General features: G+C 32.4%; 1 protein-coding gene and 1 pseudogene across 1 annotated transcript; one reads left to right on the top strand and one right to left on the bottom strand.

Annotated features, from left to right (window-relative positions):
- The first annotated feature begins 1,317 nt into the window (after positions 1–1,317).
- LOC114175366 (putative disease resistance RPP13-like protein 1) lies at positions 1,318–5,406 on the top strand. Its single transcript, XM_028060141.2, has one exon. It carries the CDS (start codon positions 1,690–1,692, stop codon positions 5,230–5,232), a length of 3,543 nt encoding a protein of 1,180 aa, XP_027915942.1. The 5' UTR covers positions 1,318–1,689; the 3' UTR covers positions 5,233–5,406.
- Positions 5,407–11,085: 5,679 nt separating this feature from the next.
- On the bottom strand, positions 11,086–12,980 carry LOC114179694 (berberine bridge enzyme-like 8 pseudogene; annotated as a pseudogene).
- Positions 12,981–18,625: the final 5,645 nt, after the last annotated feature.

Raw genomic sequence — 18,625 nt, 5'->3', positions numbered from 1 at the left:
TTGATATTTTTCTTCAAATTTAGCAAAATTTCAATGTAATTGGGTTGATTAGAACGAATGATTGAGTTCTAGAATGAATGTTGAGAGAACCAATTGACTAAAAAAGATGTATGTTAATGGACCAATATTCACATAAGTTCTAACTCATATCCTACATTATCTCTTCTAATAATCACAACTTAATAATCACTTATATCAAAAAAATTCCATGCCAAAAGAATTATAGTAAGTTCAAGAATGATTTTAAACAGAACCAATTGATTCAAAAGATGTATGCTAATGAACCAATATTTACATAAATTCCGACACATATCATCTTCCATTATCTCCTCTAATAATCACAACTTAATAATTACTTATATAAAAGCAATTCACCAACAAAGGTCAATCTCTTTACCAAAATCATACATGATGGTCACGTCTTATAATTCACCTAACTTAGACTATTATTAAAAATTAACTAGGTTCCTTTATTTGGACCAGACTTGACTCTCACATGATACTATACATGTACATAAAAAACTTAGATAATTCTAAACAAATAGATATTCTCTTGAGGTCCTTTGAGTCAGATGCAATATCTCTATATACTCATGCATGCAAAAACTTTTAAAAATTGACTTAAGAAAAAGGAATAAAGATAAACGTACTCAAAAAAATTTTGATCGACTATAATTGTTTTACTTTGTCCCATAATCTTTATGATAGACTCTGATATTTAAAGAAATGAGTATGTTAATAAAAATATTTAAAGAAAAATCAAAGAAAAAAAATAGTTTTAGAACGGTAGTGACATTCAATAAATGATTTTTCTACTTATATGTCTTGTATTTTAATAATAAAATATTCAAGCTTCATTTTTTAAAACATTTCTACACCTAAGTATTTTTTAGTTCCTTACAAAACACAAGATAATAAATTTTTATTGCATTATAGTGCAAAATATACTTCATTAGTCTTTTATTCATACACTCGAAACGTAGCATAATAATCTAATATTATAAAAGAAAATTTTCTAATGTAAAGTGCATACATAAGCATTATTTTAATTTTAGAATGGAGATTTTATTATATCCAAATGATTATATATATATATATATATATATTTATTGAAGTAGTATTCTAAAATTTGAAATACATAAAAAACTGTTAAATCATATTTAAGTGATCGATGTTTAGGTGTATCTTCTATCCACAAATTGAAGATAGGGATATAAAAATATAATAGTGACGTATAGCACACCATTATTGACAAACTTTTACTTATTAAATACGTTTGTCATATCACATAAGAAAATAAAACACCGAAAAGTTTTTCTCCCCTATAAGCACCTAATCATGAAAGCAATTATTGCATGACTGGGGCCATCGACCTTATTTGGATACACATTTCCTACACAAAGGATTTATTACATTTAACTCACCCAAACCATTGAAATAGGACTCATCTTTTGTCTTAATCCACTCCTAACCATCACTCTTTATGATTGGCTGAATGTGGAATGCAACGAAATTGTGGAATTAAGCTTTTAAGAAAGACTCAAATGTGATATTGTTTGAGTAGCCATTAAAGAAAACGCTCTGTTCCACCATCCTTAAAGTCAAGTCTCATCCCTGCGCCGAATCGTTCTCACAAACTGCATTTCAAATAACTTATTTACATTCTCCAATCATTTTCCATTTCCTACCATGGCAGCAGAACTTGTTGGTGGCGCTCTCCTTTCATCTTTCGTTAATGTTGCATTTGACAGGCTGGCTTCCCGTGAAGTTGTAGACTTCTTTCGTGGAAGAAAACTTGATGAGAAGCTGCTCCACAATTTGAACATCATGTTGCACTCCATCAATTCTCTCGCTGATGATGCAGAACAGAAGCAGTTCAGAGACCCACATGTGAAAGCATGGCTTTTTGCTGTCAAAGAGGCCGTGTTTGATGCCGAGGATCTCTTGGATGAAATAGACTATGAACACACCAGATGTGAAGTGGAAGCTGAAGCTGGATCTGAACCTCAAACCATCACTTACAAGGTATCAAACTTCTTCAATGCTACTTTCAGTTCCTTTAACAAGAAAATTGACTCAAGGTTGAAAGAAGTCCTTAAAAAATTAGAATATCTTGCAAGGCAAAAGGGGGCTCTTGGTTTGAAAGAGTGTACTTATTCTAGTGTTGGATCTGGTAGTAATATCTCACAGAAATTGCCATCAACTTCTTTGGTGGTTGAAAGTGTTATTTATGGCAGAGATGCTGACAAAGAAATCATCTTTAATTGGCTCACGTCCGAAACTAACAGTCGTAACCAACCATCAATACTTTCTATTGTGGGCATGGGTGGGTTGGGTAAGACCACACTCGCCCAACATGTTTACAATGACCCAAAGCTGGATAATGCTAAATTTGATATCAAACTATGGGTCTGTGTTTCGGATCATTTTGATGTTTTGACCGTCACAAAAACAATTCTTGAGACAATCGATAACAAAAAAGATGATAGTGGGAACCTAGAAATGGTTCACAAAAAACTAAAAGAAAAATTGTCAGGAAGGAAATTTCTTCTTGTTTTGGATGATGTTTGGAATGAAAAACAAAAGGAATGGGAAGCTGTGCGAACTCCTCTTAGCTATGGGGCTCCAGGAAGTAGAATTCTTGTCACAACACGTGCTGAGAAAGTTGCTTCTAACATGAGGTCTGAAGTGCATCGTCTAAAACAATTACAAGAGGATGAATGCTGGAAAGTTTTCACAAAACATGCACTAAAAGATGATGATCTTGAATTGAACGATGAGCAAAAGGAGATTGGTAGAAGGATAGTTGAGAAATGCAAAGGATTACCTCTTGCTTTGAAAACAATTGGAAGTCTTTTGCACACAAAGTCATCCATTTCATATTGGAAAAGTGTGTTGGTAAACGACATATGGGACTTAACAAAAGAAGACAGTGAAATTATCCCTGCGCTATTTTTGAGTTATCACTACCTTCCTTCTCATCTTAAAAGGTGTTTTGCTTATTGTGCCATATTTCCCAAAGATTATGAGTTTCTAAAGAAGGAGTTAATTTTTTTGTGGATGGCAGAAAACATTTTACAGTGCCCTCAACAAATCAGACATCCAGTAGAAGTTGGTGAAGAGTATTTCAATGATCTATTGTCAAGGTCTTTCTTTCAACAATCAAGTGCCAAAAGGCATTTCGTCATGCACGACCTTCTGAATGATTTGGCAAAACATGTTTGTGCTGATTTCTGTTTTAGGTTGAAATTTGATAAAGGAAAATGTATACCTAAAGCAACTCGTCATTTCTCATTTGCATTTGATGACGTCAAATGTTTTGATGGTTTTAGGAGTTTAACTGAGGCTGAAAAACTGCGTTCCTTTATTCCAATAACAAAAATCGGGAAACATTTTTACCTTGATTATAGTTGGAAATTCAAGATTTCGATACATGATTTGTGCTCCAAGATGAAGTTTTTACGTGTCTTATCTTTCGATTGTTGCTCGGACATTAGAGAGGTCCCATGTTCAGTTGGTGATCTTAAACATCTTCGTTTGTTAGATCTTTCGAGAACCGAGATACAAAAACTACCTGACTCAACATGTTTGCTCTATAACTTACTAATATTGAAGTTGAACTATTGTTCAAATTTGGAAGAGTTGCCCTCAAATTTGCATAAGCTCACCAAATTGTGTTGCCTGGAATTTAAAAGAACAAAAGTGACAAAGATGCCAATGCATTTTGGAGAATTGAAGAATATTCAAGTACTGAATACTTTTATTGTAGATAGAACTAGTGAGTTCAATTCTAAGCAGCTAGGACGACTCAATCTTCATGGAAGGTTATCAATAAAGGAGTTGCAGAATATTATAAATTCATCGGATGCATTAGTAATGGATTTGAAAAATAAAACACACCTGGTGACGTTGAAGTTAAAATGGAATAAAAACCATATCCTTGATAATCCAAGGAAAGAAAAGAAAGTATTGGAGAATCTACAACCTTCCAAATACTTGGAGACTTTAGGAATCAACAACTATGGTGGTATGGAATTTCCAAACTGGGTGTTCGATAATTCATTACCAAATTTGGTGTTCTTACAGTTAAAGAACTGTAAATATATCTTATGTTTGCCACCCCTTGGACTTTTGTCATCTTTGAAGACCCTAAAAATTATAGGCCTTGATGGAATAGTGAGCATTGGTGCTGAGTTCTATGGAGGAAGCGACTCCTCTTCATTTAAGTCCTTGGAAAGATTGGAATTCTACAACATGAAAGAATGGGAAGAATGGGAATGTAAAACTGCTTCTTTTCCGCGACTTCAACGTCTTTCTGTGAACAAATGTCCCAAGCTGAAAGGCCTGCCAGAACAACTTCATTTAAAGAAACTAATTATTTGTTCATGCGAAATACTCACCATTAGCGGACATAGCATGGACCCATCGACTCTTGAAGTCTTGAAAATTTATTCGTGTCCACTTACAAATGTTCCCATTACCCATTACGACTTCCTTGAAGAAATGGAGATTGATGGAGGTTGTGACTTTCTTACGACCTTTCCTCTAGATTTCTTTCCAAAACTCCGTTTTCTTAAACTGTCCAGGTGCCAAAACCTACAAAGAATTTCACATGAGCATACTCATGATCATCTCAAGTATCTCATAGTTGAGAAGTGCCCTCAATTTGAATCATTTCCCAGTGAAGGATTATCTGCACCGTGGCTACAAGGAATTGAAATTCGAGGAGCGAAGAATTTGAAGTTGTTACCGAAACACATGCAAACCCTACTTCCATCTCTTACTGACCTGCATATAATTGACTGTCCACAAGTGGAGATGTTCCCAGATGGATTTCCATCAAATGTAAAATATGTGTCTCTTTCAAGTTTAAAACTCATTGCCTCCCTGAGTGAGATCTTGGAGACTAACACATGTCTTAAAAGCTTGAGTATTGAAAAGGTGGATGTGGAATGTTTTCCTGATGAAGTTTTGCTGCCAAGATCTCTTACCTCTCTATGCATATGTGATTGCCCAAATCTTAAGAAGATGGATTACAAGGGTCTTTGTCACCTCTCCTCTCTCACACTTATTGATTGTCCCAACCTTCAATGCTTACCAGAGGAGGCTATGCTCAAATTCATCTCTTCTCTTACAGTAAGAGGTTGTCCATTGCTCAAGCAGTATTGTCAGAATCCAGAAGGCAAAGACTGGAGAAAGGTTGCTCACATTGAAGAACTGCTTATTGAGTAATAAAAAGATGAACCACAAGTTGAAAATTAGGAGCGTACCAATTCCCATTTGTCTGCTTCTTGAACATGTGTTAATTTTCCACAATATCTCTGTTTTTCTTACATTGATTATGTCTGTTAAAGGAGGATATCTTGGCTTGTTTTTCATGATTCAATTACTTCTTTCATATTCTTATTTTCATGCGAAATTTCAAAATGACTTGTTGAAAATACAAACTTGATAACAGACCACTGAAACCGGGATATGAATGACACCAAAAATTCAGTTATTAATACCGCTACTTACGTTCTTGATAAATTAATAATGTTTTTCCATTGTACTTGAAAATACAAATTTCTGAATGTATTTAGAAGCTTGCGCTTGAAAACACGTTATGGTGTGAGTAATAAGGGAGTGCGGTCTTTTAAAACAAGAACAGAGCATGAAAGAGGTAAAAGAAAGGAGCAAAACTGAGATTTTGCACTAAGATTTTGCATATTTTTTAATTTATCAGATAGATTTTAAATATAGAAACTATGGAACTTCCTAATTGGGCACAACAAACAGCAAATTATGATTAATAGTACTGCTGTGATTCTTGACATTGCTTTGGGTGTCAAAGACATTATAATCATCTCAACCAAAGATATGTTTACCGTAAAAAAATCCATATAAGTGATTAATTTAAATATCAATTTATTAATTTAAAATTATTAATAACTAAAATATTTTTTATTAATAACTAAAAAAAATGGTGTGTAAATTAATTTTTAAAATTTAGTCGCTGAACAAAGCTTAGTCTTTAGTGATATTCTTCTTGCCCCTCATTCAGTACTGAATCAAGACTTCAGAACATATGCTATGCCTGTGGTTGTACCCTATTTCTCCGTAGGTGCTTCTATGATGGTTTCTAACAATGTAGCATGTTATAAAGAGTAGCTGATTTGGAAAATGGAATTCAAAATAGGGAGCATTGCAAACAGCTTTTACCTTTTGCTTTTTGTCCTTGGATTTCCATTTGTTTATAAAATTAGCATAGTGATTTCAGTAGAAGTAACCTGATTATAAAGCTCGAGTACTTGAACCAAAAAGGTATATGTATTTGTTAATGGAAGATGTTTTACATATTTTGCACTATATTTTACTCGTGGCTTAAAAAAAAACAATTTATGCTCATTAACAGTGAACTAAACTACTAAGTGTGTGTTTGGCTTGCTTGTAGTTAGAAAAATTAGGTTTGCTCGAATAAAATTGAAAATCTTATTTAATAGAAAATCTTTATAGTTTTATTTTGAAATCAACTCATATTTAGAATTCAATGAAACAAAACAAGTTGCTCATTTCAGGGAGGCTCCAATAGTAATGCATCAACAAGTTGTAAAAAGATTCTACGCTACATGAACGGAACTACTTACATGGGGTTGTTCTATACACGTGAAGTAGGGAAGAATTTGATTGTTTATTGTGATAATGATTATGTTGGAGACATTGAGGGTCGAAAGAGCACCTCGAATGTCTTTAAAATACCAAATGCGGTAGATCCTTGGAGTTCTAAAACACAACCAGTTGTATCGTTATCCACCACAGAGGTAGAATTTATTTCTACAGCAGCTTGTGCAGCTCACAACATTTGGATGATACGTGTTCTTGAAAAGATGGGAATAAAGCAAGAAAAATGTATCATACGGTATGATAACAGTTCAACTATTAAATTGTTAAAAAAATCCCATTATACATGGAAAAGTAAGCACATCCATGTTCAATTTCATTTTCTTCGAGAATTAGCAAATTAGGGAATATTAGTGCAGTAAGGGCTTTTGACTCCGGTTATTTTTGTTATTCTGCCTCGATTTTATAACCGAGACATATTGGGACAAGGTCAAAAGGGGTGCTTTTTGGCCTCTGTTATCATTCAAGGCCATAAAGGCACTTTTCTGCCTCGATTGTAGAGGGATTGGAGCCATAGAGGCACTTTTTTGCCTCGAGTCTGCGAGAACCGAAGTCATAGGTTCATAACATTTTTAATTAATTAAAAAATTCACAGAGCCTTTGGCCTCGGTTATGGTAAGAACCGAAGCCATAGACCACCTTTTTGCTTCGGTTTTGGTAAGAACCGAGGCCTATTCTATTATTATTTTTAAATAAATTTTCTGTTTTATTGTGATTCTCACATTTAAACATGTATATTTTTTTTACAGACCAGCACAAACCAGAACATAATATTTTATCAAACATCCACAATCCAAATACATTTAAAAGATAATTGGAATATCCACAATCTAAATATGTATATCCTAATGAATACTATTGTACATCTAAATTATGAATTTTACACATGTTATCCTACCAAACTTTATGGACTTTGCGGGAATTGGCGCATAACTCTTGAATGTCTGCAAAATAAGACATTAACTTAAGTTAGTATATAGAAAGACAACTTTAGTATACCAAACTTTAGTATATTGCAAAGTATTTGTTTTAAGTCAAATATATATTATCGTTTTCCAATTAGTTGTAATACGAGCATGCACAATGGTTGTCATTCATTGCATTATATAGTAATCACACTCATATGAGCCGGTTGGTCTATTACACTACATTATATCAACAACATTAAAATTAATTAAGGAAGAAAATCAAATCAAACAATTATAAATATATGGATAGAAATATCAAACTTGAAGGGAATACCATGCAAGACATTTTGCCTTAGTCGTTGATCTCCCTAACAACATGTTATGTCAAACAATTGAACTATGATAAAGGGAATAAGTTAGGATACTTTTATATAACATGTCATATTCATAAGATTGAGATTGAGGTTTCTTATCAATCTAAGATGGTTGGGGGGAGGGCGGTGCAAAGAGCAAAACCACACAACAAGATTCTCCATTAGGGAAATCACAAGTAACTGCCAATGACGCTTAAGAAGGAAATAAATTTATTGTTATGCATTAAAATGACAGATTATATTTAGATGTTAACAAAAATGATTTACCCAGCAACATAAGGGACAAAATAAATTTCTTTTCCACATTGAAAGCATTTGGTCACATATGCTTGGGTGTCATCAAACTTGTTGCCTTAATGAGTGAGTTGGGGGTTTATAAACCCATATAGATTATTCAGCCCCATAGTTTCAGTGATAGCAGACAAATACCTAAACATAAAATTGATTTGATATAAGTAAATAGATAAATATATCAAATAACTATATATAATGACTGAAAGAATTACATCAGCCATAACTAAATAATAGTAATATTTAATTCCTCTTGTCTCCGTGCAAGCTCCAAGACATCATGGGAATGCAAATAAAGTGGGATCTCAAGGTCTCTCCCAAAAATGTTAGCATCCCAAGCTGCATTGGCTTATCATCTATGATTTCTACAAGTTGGAACAATGTACCAAGAGAATCGTCCAAAGAGATAAGAATCTTCTTTGGTTGAGGATTTTCCTATATTGATGCAATTTCAGTTAAAATGGAATATAATTTAAGTTTTAATATAATAAACATGTAAACTTAAAAATTTAGTATATGGTGGGTTTCAGAACCGAGGGGTTAGAATCAACTAAATCTCTAGGCCAAGCGAGGAAACATTGGAATGTTTATGCCGCAGTATATACCTCATATGTTGGCACATGAACTAAAGCAAACGGCATGAGAATCCTAAACCTTAAACCCTAAACTCTAAGGAAACCATCACAAATAAGATGTCCCTAACTTGAATTGCATTCAATTTTCTCCCATTCAAACAATTGACACAAGGACGTATAAACTTCACCTCATCATCACTTCTACCCTCATAACGTTGCGCAAAAATTTTATAAATTCTTCTACTCCCTTCTCATATTCAACGTTGATACGTGGTAAATTAATCCAATCTCAATCCATACGTATATATACTGAAATTGCGTGAACAATTTCAGTAATCTTTGAATTAATGCTCGCGTCGTAATCAAGGTGTGACCCTATCCCATTCAAGAAGATTCACTTTCTTTATTTTATTGGTACATATTACTTTTAAAATACATATCTTAAATTTCACGAAATTTTGTCAGCATTTCGCATTGGCCTTCAGGATACACGAAATGAAAGTGATTATCAACAACAATCAAATATGCACCCGAAGATCAATACAAAACACAATTGACAAATATTCATGAATTTTAAGATATGTATTTTAATATATATATATATATATATGTATGTATATATATACATATATACGTACGTATATACATATATACGTACGTATATGTATACGTACATATACATATACATACATATATATATATATATATATATATATATATATGCACTAATAAACTACTAGAAAATGATTAATCTTCTTAAATTGTCCAATCGAATAATTCAAGATTCAATACATTTAGATTATTAGTATTGTATCCCTTTATATTAATTTAAAAAAAAATGTAGCTTCTTCAAAATGAAAACTCGTGGACAATACATAATTTTCGTATTGAATCTCAAATGGGAAACTAAGGTTAACTCACACTATAAGAAAAGTAAACAACATATTTAAACAAATAATTAACCACATATATAACATATAAAACTACTACATAACAAACTACAAAATCATAGGAAAATATTAGAATTAGGAACCTGGAGCGTAAAAAGCGAATGACAATGGAAGACGATGCAATACAACACGTTCGAGAGCTACAAGAGACAATAAAAAACACAAGAGAAGGTCATAAGTAACAAAAAAAGCAAAATCAACCAAAAACCTTAACAAAATATATTTCCTATTTAATTATAGTGTTGTTACAATTTTCTTAAATTCTGACTCAATGCTCTAAATTTCAGACGCAATGCTCTTAAATTGAGACCCAATTCTCTCACAAAATTACTCAAAACACTCCAAACAATTTCAATCCCAATGCAAATCAATACTCGCAATAACCAAAATTGAAAATTAATATATACAAAACGGAAAATGAAACAAAAACACGTTGGAAACTTACCTTGGAGGAATGGCGGCGCGACAGTTGCTGTAAAACGGAGAAGGAGGTGCACGAAATGGCCGTGCACGAAATGGAGGTGCAACACCAACGGAGGCGACGCCGCGGCGGTGGCCGGAGGAGCGTGGTGTAGTGACGGTGGATGTGCAGCAGGGAGAGAGACGAGAGAGTTGCACCGTGCACGAAATGGAGCTGCAGGAAATGGAGGTGCAGCACCACCGGAGGCGACACAACGACGATGGCTGAAAGGTGTGGTGGCAACAAAGAGAGAAGATCGTTGTTGTTGCAGAGAGATGACGCGGGGAAGAAGGAGAGAAAGGGAGTTCACGAATTTGAGCCCTAAATAAACTCAATGGTCTGAGTTCAATTATAAACCGAGGCATATAACCCTATTTGGTACCGGTTGAGTACCACCCGAGGCCAAAAACATAACAACCAGTAACACTTTCAAAATATGTGGCCAAGTTTTTGGCTTCGGGTCTCTAGAACCGAAACATATAATAGCTTTTGACACCGATTTTTAGTGAACCGAAGTCTATAACACTCTTTTGCTTCGGGTTTTCTCTTAACCGAGAAATGGAACTAATACATTGAGGGACCACTTATTCTTATTATTTAGGAGCAAATATTTCTCATTTGGTTGTTATTTTCTTCATTGCAGCCCTGATTAAAGCATGGGCAATTTTTCTGTTAGATTGATTGGCTTTTTATATAACCCAGTTACTTCATTCATTCAATAAATTAAGCTTTTAAACTAATTGCAAACGTTGTTCATCTAAATATTAACAAAACGCATCATTTACCCCTTTATATAATATTTAACTCAAATAAGAAAAACCTAGTAACCAAAGCATACAATTGAACAATGAAAGTGCTGATAAAAATTTAAATAAAATAGAATAAGAGTCCTGAACAGGTGAAATACTATTTCATATAAAAAATAATTTCCAAACTAATCAAATTGTATGGCAAAATATAAGTCTAAACTGGTTTTCTAATTACTCATAGATACATTTCGTCCTCAATTTGACCTTTTATTTTATACCTCGTTAAGTCTTCAAGGCTTGTTCTATTCTGACACTATAGTATGAGCAGATGCAAGTGACGGAATGCTCTGTTCATATCTGAAAAAATTGCTTGGATCTACCTTGCTCTTTATCTTTACCAGCCTATCAAAGTTTGTTTTGAAATACTTCTTACCCCAAACACTAGCCTCTGCATAAGTACCATTTCCAGGTCCATTAACACCTATATCAACATCTCTATAGTTCAAATATGAACTCCTAGGTGAACTTGACACATAAGGGCTCATGTAATCATACAGGCTTCGAATCGAATGTAAATATCGATTAGCAACATCTTCACCCTTCTCTTTCCAAATCACTGAGTACTGAATTTTATATAGGTTACCACCCCTGTGCGGAAATGGTGTTTCCTTCTCAGAAATCTCACTCATTTTCCCGCCATAGGGGTTGAATGTGAGAACAGGCTTTTCTAGTTCCATCATCTTCTTCCATATACCTTCAAGATCAGCTTTGGAAATGGGTTTCTGCACGTAATCTGATTTCTTCTTCAGGAATTTCTCTGGTGTACCATGCCTTTCAAGCAAAGCTTTAGCCGAAGTCCCCACTGGAAAATTATCCCAGAACAACACGGAATCGATCCAACTCATTGGAATGCACTGTTCACCAACCAAACCAAGTTGAGGGAAGCTCTCGTTCATCACATGAACCAGTTCTTGTGCATCTCCGAGAAACAAAGCGTTGAACTTGGCCCTTATCGTCTTCTTACCCATTCTTGTCACAGGGCTAAGAACCACTCTTATAAACAAGCCATCATGTATTTTATTAGCAACATACTGCCACTGATGAACAATATCACCGGCACCTTGTTCCAATGTTTTCTCAATTCTGAAAACTGTTACAACCTTAGGCACAGGAACCAACTTGATTTTCCATGAAACAATGACCCCAAAGCTTGCTCCCCCACCTCCTCTAATGGCCCAGAAAAGATCCTCCCCCATTCCTTTTCTGTCCAAGACTCTCCCTTCAGCATCCACTATTTGGGCATCCAAAATATGATCCACAGAGATACCAAACCTTCTCATCATATTCCCATACCCTCCTCCACTGAAGTGCCCTCCAACACCAACAGTGTGACACACCCCAGCTGGGAAACCTAGGATCTTGCTCTTCTCAGCAATCCCGTAATAAAGTTCACCAATCGTTGACCCCGAGTCAACCCACACAGTCTGGTCCTGCACGTTAACCTTCACTGATCTCAACATGGACATGTCCAAAATGGCAAATGGGGCTTTTGCCACGTACGAAAGGCCATCGTAGTCATGCCCCCCACTTCTTATTCTCATCTCAAGACCGAACTTTTTGCAGCAGATGATGGAGGCTTGGATGTGGGAAACGTGGTTTGGTGCCACAATGAAGGATGGTTTTGGAGTTGTGGGGGAACTGAATCGGAGGTTTCTGATGTTGGCGTTCAATGTGGGAGGGTATGAGGAGTTGTTGGGGAAATAGGTTACTGCAGAGATTGGATGGGAGGGGTCAGAATGCAGAGAGAGACATTGGGGAATGGTGTCTGAAACTGCCATTACAACGTGCAGCAGAAAGATTGAGATGAAGGGTATGATTGTAGACATGGTTGTCGTTGATGGATTCGGAGACTCCGTAGTTCAATACTTCAGTTGTTTGAAAAGAGGAAGCCACAGAATATGAAGATGATGAATCAAACGCTGCGGGTCTCGCTGATAAATAAAACTATGGGTCTCTTCTTCCAACTTTGTGTTCAATAAATGGAAGATAAAAATAACATAAAGAGAATAAATAAAAGAAAGAGAAAACACTAACCGTAATTAGTGAGTTCTTAGAAGAGACTTAATAAATTAAATAAGACCAATTAATCATACGTTTTTTTATAGAAATTTAAAGAGTTTATAACTTAACGTACAGTAGTTATGGAAAGAGGCGAAATAAGAATAGAAAAACCTCCTCAATTTTATTTTATTTTATTCTTTTTAACATATTTTTACACATACTATAAAATTAATTAAATTTCAAAATTATCATAAATTTAAATATTTTTAACTGAGTCTTTATTAAATTTCTTTTGTCTTTCAGCATTCAAATTTTTTATATTTTTCATTTGAGACCTTTTTTATTTTAATTTTTTCATTAACGGGATGATTGATATCAATTTTGTTGTATTACTTCCTCTTTTTTATTATCTCCACATGTTTGAAATGTAACATTTTTATGGTTAATATAAAAGTAATATTATAGTTAATTTAAAACGACAAATGATTTTTATTGTTGTCATTGAAAACATGTCGGATAATGACCGTTTTTCATGGATAATGACCGTTTTTCATCTCAATTGTGGTGACAGAAACTAGGGGTGAGCAACGAACGGGTCAGATTAGACTCGGGTCCAACCTGTCCGATCCGACATAATCCATTTTTCATATTTTAAAATCCATTCTGACCGATTAAAATGCCGGTTAAATATGAATATGCATTCGTTCGGGTGGGTTCATTCAAGTTTTAAAATTAAAGAGATGAAATTTATCTAGCAAAAGCAGAATAATAATTTTCAAAAAATAGTTACAAGAAACCATGAAACATCTAAAAAAACAAAAATGAAACTTGAAACTCCCAGCAAAATCGGACAGCAAGAACAACAAATCTACATCTACTCCAAAATAGAAAGCACTTTTAGAAGACTAAAATTGATTCTCAATAATAAAGTTGAGAACTTTTTATGATCAGGTTCAGATTAATCAAAAAAAAGAAAACCAAAGAACACCATACGCTATATTTGAAAAAAAAACGACACCAACAAGATAATAAAGGTGATTGCTTTTGGTGGGTGCATGAAGTTGCGGTGGCTCACAGTTTCTAGCGAAGAATGTTTCTTAGATCTGAACTCGCGGCGGCTCGTGGTGAATGTCGTTTTGTGTTTATGTTGCTATTCATGGTGGATTTGCTTTAGTGAAGTCATGCTTGTTGTTTGGATTGTACGGTGGAGCTTCGGTGAACACCCGTAGCTGACGTGATGGTTATGATTCGTTGCGCGTCCTGGAGACCGTCGCAGTAGTTGCAGAGTTGCTCATGGTGGTGCAGAGAAATGGCAGCGGGAGACGAAGTAGTCGAAGAGAAAATAACCGCAGAGGAAGTCGTTGGAGAGAGAATCTAAGATTTTTTTAATCTAATAGAAGACAAAAGGGTGATAGCAAAACCCTAAACTTTGGATTTTATGTTCCTTTACGGATCGGGTTGGATATCCATGAGTTTCTAATTAAAATTCGTACCCGACCGTTTACACCCATATTAACCCGTAAATTTTTATCTAACTAACCCATATTCATTTAACCTGACCTGCAAGCATAATTTTTCAATTGGATTAAATGGTTTTGGACAGGTTGAGCTTTTCTGCTCACCCCTAACAGAAACAATCTTTTGGTTGTTGTAGGTGATGATGATGACTTGGAAGTTATCAGAGATCATGATCACTTCCTTATCCAACACTTTTAATGAAATCAATAAATGTCATTCATAATATCATTTAATATTCACCTCATTAGTCTATGTATGTGTAAGGATTGCTCTATGCTTTATAAATATGACCTTATGTATCATAAATTTTAATTAATATTTGAGGTGTACTTTGAATAAGAGTTAGTTGTGAGACTGACTATGAGTCGTCAAATTTGATATTTAGAGAGATGTAAAAATAGGTTTAAACCTACAAGTCAACCAGATTCACCATAGATTCAAGTTGTGTTGGTTTGAAAAAAGATCAATTCTTTTAAATGTCACTACACCATTTTTGGCTTTAATAATGAAAAATTGTGACCTAAAACCAAAAAATCATTGTCTTAATAGTTTAATTAGTCCACCAACAATAATCTTTTATTGATTTTTAAGCATTTTTCATAAGATTTTTATTATAATTATTTATTACTTCTAATTATGTAGATTGATTTTTTTAAAGACTAGAATATTGTTCAAGAATATTTTCGATGTTTAATTTATTTGTTTGTCATATGATGTAGGTTAAAACTTTAATTTTCAAATGATCTCTATAATAATATTTGATGAAATAGGTGAATACTTTTATTGTACTCCTATAAAAAAACTAAATGAGTCGAGTTAATTCACTTTGATTGTACTATGATAAATATATAAAATAAATTAGAAAAACAAAACATCTTTAAGTAAGTCAACCCACCTAATCTACTAACACGTAGGGTTTGAGTCAGGTCACAATTTCTAATTCACAAAAAGTAAATCGAGTTGAGTTGACTCAATTTTAGCTAAACTTGTGATGAGCTAATCCTACTTGTTGACTCACTTTGAAGAAGCATTATAATCATATATAATGAGTAGTGTGGAGGAAATTAGTGAGTAGATGGATAAATTTAACAAGTTGATCATTGATATGGAGAATATTTATGTAATAGATGAAATTGATTAAACATAGTTAATAATGTGTTCATTGCCAAATATAGATGATCATTACTTCTTATGGGACTAAGGATCTTCCACACAATTTCCTTAATTTGAGAAATCTTTCACAAAGTACTTGTGAAATTAAAGTTGCACACAACATATATTATTATCACATAAAAAGTATGACCTCTCTAAAAAGATACTAAATCTTAAAAGACCATAAATTCAGGGACGGATCTTAAGAGATCCAGACGGATCTCACCCTCCCTCCAATTTCTTTTACTATAAATTAGTATATAAATAAAAATATTTTTTATTAATTTTAATATATTTTATATATTTAATATTTCCAAAAATTTTATACATCTATCTTAATATTCAAAAATATTTTCTGAAGATCTCCCACAGCGTACATTCGGGGATGATACATCAAGTTCTTCCAACTTAAAAAGTTATTAAATAAAAGAGTTCTATTCATAGTAAAAACACGAATAATAAGCAGACCTAAACAAATTATTAAGTAAATTTTGTTTGAAATATAATTAGATCAGAATAAAAATATTAAATATAATGTTTTAATATATATATATATATATATATATATTTTAAAAAATTATTATTGAAGCAAAATTGATTGTATATTGTTTAAAAAATTGATGTGTTAATATAAAAATATTAGTATAAAAAAATTTAAGAAAACGTTGTAAAGTATTTTATTTGAAATAAACTAACAGCGAAGTAATTGGACATTTTTTAGTACGAAAAATCTTCATGTCTTAGATTCCTTTCGTCCACTTCAGCCTTACACGTAGGGATGTCAAAAATATCCGTACCCGTGGGTATCTGCGGATAAAACCCGCAATGGATAAGAAATGGATTTTAAAAATGGATACCCGCTATCCGTGGGTACGGGTATTTTTGATACCCGCATGTTAACGGGACGGATACGGGTATCATAGTATCCGTATCCGTAGATACCCGTACCCGCTAAACTTTAATTCACACAAATACCCTTATATATATATATATGTATATATACATATATATATATATATATATATGTATATGTGTATATATACATATATATATATATATATGTATATATACACATATACATATATATATATATATATATGTATATATACACATGTATATATACATATATATATATATATATATATATATATATATATATTAGTAAAAAACATTTTGTCTTAATTTTCTATAAGTTGCACATCTTGTCTTCTGTCTTCATTCTTCCAACTTCAAGTATTGGTACGTTGTCTTCTTTCAAGTACATCCCTTAACATTTTTCTCTTCTCCTTCTTTGAAATTGGGCATATACATCAAATCATATATAGATAGTGACGTTTATGGTATGCTTGTTGTCAAATGATGGAATCAAAATAAGAATATTTGGCACGTGACAGTTGAGGTTTATTATTTGATTATTTTTTAGGAATCAATCGGAGAAAGTGGTCTTGTTGATCAAAACACTAATTAAAGAATTTTCATCGTGTTGAACGCCATTTTATATTTATTTTTATTATTATTTGGACTTGAGTTAGTTTAAAATTTATTTAAAATTTATGACAGTGATGTATTTTATTTGAATTTATGATTAAATATTTATTTTTTAAATAATTTTGTAAATAACCGTGGGTACCCGTGGATATCCGCGGGTATGAAAAAAATAGACGGGTACCCGCATAACGGATACCCGACGGATATGGGTACGGGTACGGAACAAATATTTATCTAGCAGGTAGGGTACGGGGGAGTTACTACCCGTACCCTACCCGCCCCGTTGACATCCCTACTTACACGTAATAAAAGGATAATTCTAAAATATCAATATCTATAAAGACCTTACAGGAATTTAAAACAAGTAGAGTTAATATATCTACAAGAACTTAACCTTATAATTGTTTTACAATGTTAGTTAATAACTGATTCTCTATTATAATAGCTGTGGATGATGAATATTTTAAATATTATATTTAAAATATATTTTTATTAATTTATAGCGGAACATTTTTACTTATTAAAATTTAAGGGATAATATATTTGTATCTTTATATTTTATTTTCGGTCCAATTTAGTTTTATTTATTATATTTTCAAAATTGATTAATTAGTAAAAACTTATTGAGATATTATTATGGTTATTTATTATTAATGAGGAGATATTTTCTCATCCTATTTATTGGACATAATTATCTTCATTTATTAATTTAGACTTTTATTTATTTTAATAAAAAATATCACTAAATGTTATATTTAAGCATAAATAATTACAAATATAACATATTGTATGAATTTTAGTTACTTTATCAACTTCATAATAACAAAATATGTTCACTAAACATTAAATTTAAATATAAAAACTTATTAAAATATTATATTTAAAATAAGAAGACTGAACTATTTAAAAGCATAAGCATCAAAATATAAGTTTTAAAAAATACAAACTAAAAAATACTGTTCCAAAAATTAAACTAAAATAAAATCATAAATCGTACGTTTTCCTTTTTATTGGTGTTGAATAATTGTCGAGTAGAAAATATGATGTTTATATATATATATATATATATATATATATATATATATATATATATATATATATATATATATATATATTATCGCTCAAAATAAATTAGTTTTAACATAGTATTATTTTAAAAATTTATCCTATCAACCAATTATCGTAAAAGTTAACTATCTTAATTATATAATAATTGATATAGGTGGATAACAATATTACATTATTAACATGTTATATTAATCTAAATAAATATTAATATATTAATATTTTTAGTTCAAATATTAAGAATAATTTTAAATCTTCATATATGTACCAAAAATTCAATTAACTTTTACATACGAATTTTCCAACTTATTTAGTCTGTGTTTGGGATCTCATTCGATGTAGACTTCAAACAAGTTTGGACTTTGCAAAGTACA

Source organism: Vigna unguiculata, chromosome 3, assembly GCF_037176805.1.
Source record: "Vigna unguiculata cultivar grain cowpea cultivar isolate G323 ecotype 2 chromosome 3, ASM3717680v1, whole genome shotgun sequence".
NCBI classification, from domain to species: domain Eukaryota; kingdom Viridiplantae; phylum Streptophyta; class Magnoliopsida; order Fabales; family Fabaceae; genus Vigna; species Vigna unguiculata.
This window is presented reverse-complemented; position numbering and strand designations above follow the sequence as displayed.